Source organism: Hordeum vulgare, chromosome 7H (assembly GCF_904849725.1).
Source record: "Hordeum vulgare subsp. vulgare chromosome 7H, MorexV3_pseudomolecules_assembly, whole genome shotgun sequence".
Lineage (NCBI taxonomy): Eukaryota > Viridiplantae > Streptophyta > Magnoliopsida > Poales > Poaceae > Hordeum > Hordeum vulgare.
Window position 1 is genome coordinate 144,563,080 of NC_058524.1, and position 8,259 is coordinate 144,571,338.

The following is an 8,259-nucleotide window of genomic DNA, read 5'->3' on the forward strand; positions in this document are numbered from 1 at the left end:
CTGCACGCGCCAAGTGTTGCGGCTCACTTCGGGCACGCCGAAGCACCCCGGATGGGTGTTCTACAAATGCGAAAACGACGGGGTACGTGCACTTGCGGTAGCTCGTTCCATAGCTCATTCTTTAGTCCAATTGCGGTAGCTCGTTCCATAGCTCATTCTTTAGTCCAATTGCGGTAGCTCACTTCGAGCTTGCTCATTCTTTTGTGTAGGACGATGGATGCTCATTTTGGTTTGGAAAAGGCCAATACATTGATTTGTTGATAGAAAGAAACTTAATAGATGTTAGTGCACTCCTTAGTACAATCGAAGGCAATGATGCGGCTGCATGTGCAACTAGAGGGGAAGCAACATCTACTTTTTTGGAACAAAAGATGAAGAATAAAGAAAGCAAAATCAAGAATCCGTAGATCAACAATGAGTGCATGAAGAAGATATTGCTTCAACTAGTGGGAGCAGTTATGAAAGTTGGAAATCTTCTGAAATGCATACTTGTGGTTCTTGTTTTCTTTGGTTTTGCTATTGTAGCCAAGATTTGATGATATCTTTTTTATCTAATGTTGTTACAAAGCAAAAAAAAGCATTGTGCTAGATCAATTTAAGTTGCAAATCTAAATTTTACGGACCGAAAGAAGCTGCGCCAGATCAGAACCCGCAGAAGCCGACCCGTATAAAAAATATATTCTATGAATATGTTTTTTTACGGATTGATTATGCAGGGCTTGCATCTGTGTCAGCCAGCGCCGGCCTGCAAAAATAATTTTGCGCGAACTACAAACACGTTTTACAGACTAGCCGGATGCGGGTTGTGGTAGAGGTGCTCTAACGATTTGGTCGCTGCGGTTGGAGTTGAAAGTGGCATCTTCCTCCGCATCTCAGTTCCACCCGGCACATACTCACCCATGTCAACGCGCACGGGCATTTCTTTAATCCAGCACGTAGCCATCACCGGTACGGCCACCATCTATTTCGCGCCTGATAAAACAAAGCAAAATCTAAGTTGCAGTCAGTACCCTCCCTAATCAAACCCAATCGACCGCAGGTTCCAATCTTTTGCCCGCGCCTGCGGGCTCTAGCTCCATCGACCGATCATCGGTGGCAGCTGCCGCGGCGGCCCGGAATGGCGCCGATACGCGTGCTCACGGCGCTGGACCACGCCCGCACGCAGTACTACCATTTCAAGGCCATCATCATCGCCGGCATGGGCCTCTTCACCGACTCCTACGACCTCTTCTGCATCGTGCCCGTCATGAAGATCATCGGCCGGGTCTACTACCCTTCGCCCGCCGGCCACGCAGGGAGGCCGGGCGTCACGCCGCCCGCCGTCGTGTCCGCCACCGTCGGCGTCGCCCTGCTGGGCGCCGTGGTCGGGAACCTCCTCTTCGGCGCGCTCGGCGACCGCGTCGGCCGGCGGCGCGTCTACGGCCCGTGCCTGCTGCTGCTGGTGTGCAGCTCCGTCGGGAGCGGCTTCTCCATCTGCCGCACGCGCCGCTGCGTGCTTTCCAGCCTCTGCTTCTTCCGCTTCCTCCTCGGGGTCGGCGTCGGCGGAGACTACCCGCTGTCCGCGACCATCATGTCCGAGTTCGCCAACAAGCGCACAAGGGGGGCCTTCATCGCCGCCGTCTTCTCCATGCAAGGGTTTGGGATACTGGCCAGCTCCGGCGTCACCATGGTCGTCGCCGCCGTGTTCGACCGCTTCACGGGCCACCCGGCCCCGCTTGACACTCCGGAGGCAGCCGACCTCGCATGGCGCGTCATACTCATGGCCGGCGCCGTCCCCGCCGGCCTCACATTCTACTGGAGGATGGCCATGCCAGAAACAGCCAGGTACATACGTCGCTAGCTTGTCCTAACTCCCAACTGATGCACTCCGTGTGTTCTCATGTAGAAGTACATTGTCATCACTTTGCATGTTATTGTTAATCCGGCCGGGTTTAATTAAGCTGATACAGCTGAAAGCGAAAAATTGAACAGTTTAAGAGTTCGAGGCTGCGTTTAGGAAGTTATCAACTTTAGTTCCATTGCACAGTCAGTTTAATTTACAGGTTATTTTCTCGTACTGTTTGTCCGTTTCTAATAAGCTGTGAAGTAGAGTACCTCCGAACGGCTCCCTGTGCTGCCTGATTGTTAATCCTGGATTGCATTTTTTTTTTTGAAACAAGGTATATCCTGGATTGTATTCTTCTTCTTCTTCTTTTATTTTCCGATGAGTTGGCAACCTGGGTTATATTCGAGCAACATCGTAAGACACACGAGCGCGAGTTGCACGTAAACATTCCAGCAAGTCATCGCAGCTCGCTCTCGCGCATTGATTGGTAGACTAAACTAAACTGCGATGATCGATGTGTACACTGACTGGTATGTCAAACAAATGGCGCGGAGAAGAATATACCGTGGGATACTTGAGATCCGAACAAGAAGCAGCTTCCTGCTGACCAACCAATAAATTCAGTCTGCTCCCCGTAAGCGAACCTGGGCAATTATTTGCCTAATTAGTACCAGGCTCTGGTCACCATCATAAGGTTGCTGGTTATATTTGTCTAGTTTTAGTAGTATTATATCTTATCGTCAATTTGCCTAGCTCTGTTTGACCTTGCACTGGTTGCTTCTAGAACTAGTCGTGCATCTTGCTGTCAAGCTAGTTTAAGCATACATGAGCAAGTTGCATATGTTGTAAAATAAACAAGCTGAGCATATCTATACATCTGGATCAATCAGCTGCATCTCATTGGATTGGCTTCGTCACACCACACGTCAGGCAGTAACTTTAGTTCTCCTTAGTTCTCCTTTTGCAGTTAACAAACCAGGTCAGTAGGTGATTCATTTACACCAAAAGCTAAAGTAGTAACGTACCACTGTAGTGTAACCAACTAAAGTTTGGTAATTAACTGAACTAACTACTCTACCTGCTGCTGGTGCAGGTTTACGGCGCTGGTACAGCGCGATGTGCTCAAGGCGACCAACGACATGGGCTGCGTCCTCACCGACCTCGACCTGAACGCGATATACCAGGGGGAGGACGCGGCGGCCATGCCCCGTTCCCCGGCGCCGTTCGGGTTCGAGCCGGCGGCCCAGTACGGCCTCTTCTCGCGCGGGTTCCTACGGGAGCACGGACGGAACCTGCTCGGGTGCGCGGCGACGTGGTTCCTGCTCGACATCCCCTATTACAGCAGCACCCTGTTCCAGTCCCAGATCTACCGGCCCTGGTTCCCGCCGGCGAGCCACCAGAACGTCTTCCAGGAGGCGTACAACGTCGCGAGGTTCCAGGCCATCATCGCCGTCGCCTCCACCATCCCGGGGTACTTCGCCGCCGTCCTGCTCATCGATCGCACCGGCCGGCGTCGCCTGCAAATGGGTGGGTTCTTCCTCATGGCCGCGTTCCTCTTCGCGCTCGCGGGCCCGTACGACCACTACTGGCGCGGCAACGCCAAGAACGCCTGGTACATTGTGCTCTACGCGCTCACCTTCTTCTCCGCCAACCTCGGGCCCAACACCACCACCTTCATCCTGCCGGCCGAGCTCTTCCCGGCGCGGTTCCGGTCCACGTGCCATGGGGTATCCGCCGCCGCCGGGAAGGTCGGCGCGCTCGTTGGCTCGGTGGGGTTCCTTTGGGCGTCTCAGTCGCGGGACAAGGATGATGTGCAGGCCGGGTACGAGCCCGGGATCGGCATGATGTACGCGCTCATCATTCTTGGAGCCATCAGCCTGCTCGGGCTCGTCGTCACCTACCTGTTCACACCGGAGACGATGAGGCGGTCGCTGGAGGAGAACGAGAGCGAGCGGGATCAGAACCAGGATGGCAACGGTGGGATGTGCTTCCAGGAGCTAAATCTGACGCCCAAGAGCCCGGGATCCTTGGTGAGCTCGCACGTCAGCACGTCGCCTATCCATCCGCACCGATTCTCGGTATGATGGAACTTTGAAAACTTGACACGGCGCACAAACAGGTTCCGTCTTTCGGTGACTCGCACGTGAAGAATACAGATGTAGATATTCCTACAATAAAATACAGATGTAGATTTCCCGCATGCATGGCTGTTTCCTTTAATTGGTTGAGACAAAATTACATAGCTCAAATTTTGTAAAGGTCTGGTCGTATGTAACTAGCTATGCTATTATGTGTGAGTGGCGGTTAGTTTGATTGCAATTGAGCCTCGTCTAACTATTTTGAACCTAGACGCTGTGATATCTGGCTCCGACGATGTCTCTTGATGTTGTTTTTGAATGTTCCTATCCTTAAGTTTTTTGCATTTTTTTCTCATTTTCTTTTTCCTTTTTTGTTGTGTTTTCATTCAGTTTTTCTTGATTAGCTGAGATTGTTAGGTTTTTGGGCCTGTTTTTCCTTATAAATTGAACCAGCTCTCTTCTTTTTAATGAAATGCATGAACCCCCTATCCTTCTTGAGGTGTTCTAAAAATATATGTTAGTCATGTGGGTATGAGTTAGTTCGCAACAAAGCTCCCCCTGACCCTTCCTCTCGCCTACTTGGGATGTTGCTTTATATCCAAGGATTCGCATCCGGGATTTGGACCTACTTATAGGTCATGTTGCTTTTAGGTCTGAGCCATGGTGCACCGGTTTATGTTCAAAGGAAGCAAATTCATGTTTATTGACTCGTCTCTTTCTAGTCTTCGTATGTATATGATGAGGATGTATATTCTGGTGAAAGAAGATGGATTCATAGCTCCGTTGATAAGGAGCTATCATGCTTCTTGTACCAGGTGACTGATGGACGTCAGAATAAAAAGCATATGGTCAAGTGGACCGATATCTGCTTGCCCAAGAACCTAGGAGGGGTCTAGCTATTCTTGCTTTCAATCGCTTTAACGTGGCCCTTATGATTGGATGGGTTTGACGTATCCTCAAGGAGGATGGCGTCATGCGAGTGCACCTTATTAAAGCAAATTATTTGTAGGGTTGCCCTCTTCTTGTGTATGATTGTAGGGAGGGATCTCAATTATGGAAGTCGACTTGGTCGATTAAAAACGAGATTCGTCTAGGGTTCTCTATCTTCATAGGCAATGGAGATGGGGCATTCTTCTAGCTTGACCCTTCAGTGAGTGGGTCTACGCTATGCATTGACTCCCCTGACTTCTTTGCTATCTATGCAGAACCTCTTGTTATTGGTTTCCTCGGCCGCCCAAAATAGTAGTTGGAATGTCATGGTCCGTTGTACATTTGGCTCGGGGAAACCATTGCCTGGGCCAGCCTTGAGGCTACCCTTCCGACATTGCGCTCAGATTATTCGAACGCCGTATCTTGGCGCTTGACCCCTTCGAGTTTCTTCTCGGTTAGCTCAGCATAGCATGCCCACTGTCGAGATGATCATCACTCATGTCGACCACACCATCATCGTGTGGTGCTTATGTGTGTTCAACTTCCATCAGGGGCGGAGGTGATCAAGCGGCATGGTCCTGACGATGGATCATGTCCTCTTTGTGGTGTTCTAGAGAAGAGGACCCACAACTTCTTTGGTTGCCCTGTGACACATTTTCTTTGGTGTTTTGATGGTGAGGCTCTTGGGCTTGAGTGGGAAGCCTTGGACCTAATTCAGTTTCTCGAAGCTCGGGCCAACCAGACTCGGAGGAAGAGATGCCTCTTGTGGTTTGTGTTCACGATGATGACTTGGACCCTCTGGACGACGACAACAAGATGGCCAATGAGCGGATGTTCTTATGACCAATCACCGACTTTGTATTCAAATTCCTGGTGCTTTTGAAGCGCCAACACTCGTTCTCTGGCAGCGGGATCATGACCGACTTGGCAACATGATGGACATGATGACTGTGAGAACTCATCGCCTCCACATACCCATTGATTTGTTGACCACTTGGTGACTTTTTCCTCTTTCTTTGTTACTTTATTTGGGCATGTTTGTGTTGTTGTCCCAGCTTACTTATTTTTTACTTTCGTGAACTTGGGCTTCTTCGTATGGATGTCATGGTTGCTTTATTAATGAAGTGAGATGAAAGTCTATTTTGAGATCAAGCCCATCCCACATAAAATGTTAATGTTAACCCCTAGCAACAAATAGATGGTAACTTGGATTCATATAAAAATATTCATATAGGGCAGGGATGAATCATAGGGTTTGGGGGAGAAGAGGAGCACCCGTTGATGTAGACTACACATAATTAAACCCAATAAGAGTGAAACACATGATGAAAACGCTTGTATGATCGACGTGACGATAGGAACAACTCTCGTGAAGAAACACTCATCGTGTATTGGCCTATATATTGGGTGTTGTTGTTTCTTTTGATTGGCCTATTGCATTAAAAGGGAGGGAGAAAAAAGCGCCTCATTTGCTTCTCATCTAAAGCTGTGCAAATATCGGTCACAGTCGGGTTTCAGACTCGACTTGTAAAAGCCTAGCCTTCTTTTCTCAAGCCCGAGCTTGGCCGGAAGCCCAAAATACTCTGTTTTCTCAAGCAAGAGTGTGTCCCAAAATCAAGCATGAAGAACAGAAGCCAAACTCGAATGCTGAATTTCTATGTTTACACGTGTAAGCCCTACTTGAGGCCCAAAATCCTGACCCATAATACTGGAAAAAAGATAAGCCTGAGACCAGCTCGAACTGCACTCCAAGATGTAAAACATTTGTTTCGAATACATGTTTTAAACATTTATTCCACTACATGTTAAAAAAAATACAAATTGACTTATTATTGAATGATATGATATTTTTAAACTACACAAAGCTGTATTTTCAATATATATTTTTTTAAGAAAATGTCATGAACGTACATTTAAAAAAGGTGAACACTTGTTAGTGGTATGAAATATATTTTATTAATTGCATGGACTTTTTCTAAATTATAGAAACATTTTGAAAGAACATTTTTTTAAAACCCATGCCCATTTTTTAAGTGTCAAAAACATATTTTTCAGTGCCATCAACATTTTCTAAAGTTGCGCGAACATTTTTTGAATGCATGATTTTTTTCAAAAATAAAATATATTCCATTATATAGAAATATAAATAAAATTATTAAATAAAAAATGAGCTAACCCTATTGGATTGGACCACTTCGACGCTCCAAGGGCATATTCAATGGAGGATGCTTGAGTAGACGCTTATAAAAAAGTAAATACTTAAAATTAAACAATTATATAAGCGTTGTCTTATGCAACACTAGACCCTAATTAAGGCATGTATAATGGTGACATATGGATATAAATGTTCCATGATAAAAAGTAACTTGAGATATTTATATTGATTTTTCCTCTCCAATGCAAACTATCATTAGTGGATCTCATCAAGAATATAAAGTAAAGACTAATACACATGCACCTCTACTTTCCACTCTAACTTTTTCAGCATTTTACACCGGACTACACTTTTTCTCTTCAAGCACCCGTCAGCTGCAAAGGATCTCGCTTCCTCATCCGAACCTGTTTTTCCTCACAATCGATCCTACATGACATACGAGGCATCACCGTGAGGCTATGCATTGGATATGCCCTTAAGACGCTAATAAACTATGAAATCGTGCGATTGTTGCACTAAATGTTTGCCTTCCCGTGAGAAAACCGGGCGGCTGTTGCACTCGCGTGAGCGGCGGGGTTCGGGGCGGCGCGGGGTGGGCGCACGAGGCGCGGGTTACAGCTCGAGCGCACCCGGCTTCCGACGACACGGATATGGCGCCTTGCGGGAGCTCGCGGCGGGGGAGGCTGACCTCCTAGTTGCGTGGCGCTATGGCTCTGACGAGTGGTGACCCTGAGGCTGCATCTCCAGCGGGTGGCAGCCGCGGTGGCGTTGTTGGCAGGATCGGTGACTCCTGCCCGGCGACTGGGGCGGGGTGGCGCCCCCTTTCAATGTCTTCGGGTTCTTCATCTTCACGCGGGTTGGCTTTCTTGCTCGCTCACGGAGGCTATTGCGGTGCTGCGTCAAGGTGGCACCAGATTCGGCTGCTTTTCGGTTGGTTTCAGATCGTCCACGGCTACAGGCGGCATGGGTTGGTGGTGGCACGACGATGGTTTGTGATGGCTAGTGGAAGTGCGGCGCGTGGGGGTGTGGTGTTGGGCGATGCTCCAGGCGAAAGCTTGCTTGCCGGCGACGTAGGTGTCCGTGGACGTCGTTTCATCTCCTTGGAGGCACCGCCAAGGAGTCCATCTCCTACACACCCTTGTTCACAGGTCTTCGGGTGAAAGCCTAAAACCCGGTCGGGCTAGGAGTAGGCATCGACATTGTCGCTTCCTGAAAGGATCGATATGGTTGACTAGAAGGGGGGGTTAATAGGTAACTACCAATTTTTAGCT

The 8,259-nt window shown here is 48.5% G+C and overlaps 1 protein-coding gene across 1 annotated transcript; it reads left to right on the forward strand.

Moving 5' to 3' along the window:
* The first annotated feature begins 1,022 nt into the window (after positions 1-1,022).
* LOC123411222 (probable inorganic phosphate transporter 1-10) lies at positions 1,023-4,144 on the forward strand. Its single transcript, XM_045104161.1, has 2 exons — positions 1,023-1,824; positions 2,919-4,144. Exons 1-2 carry the CDS (start codon positions 1,118-1,120, stop codon positions 3,907-3,909), a joined length of 1,698 nt encoding a protein of 565 aa, XP_044960096.1. The 5' UTR covers positions 1,023-1,117; the 3' UTR covers positions 3,910-4,144.
* The last annotated feature ends 4,115 nt before the right edge of the window (positions 4,145-8,259 follow it).

What these genes read in the sequence shown, in the direction of transcription:
- LOC123411222 (XM_045104161.1), top strand. Translation starts at nt 1,118, where the DNA reads ATGGCGCCGATACGCGTGCTCACGGCGCTGGACCACGCCCGCACGCAG. An exon ending in GCCATGCCAGAAACAGCCAG is followed by an intron (nt 1,825 to 2,918) that starts GTACATACGTCG and finishes CTGCTGGTGCAG; the next exon opens with GTTTACGGCGCTGGTACAGC.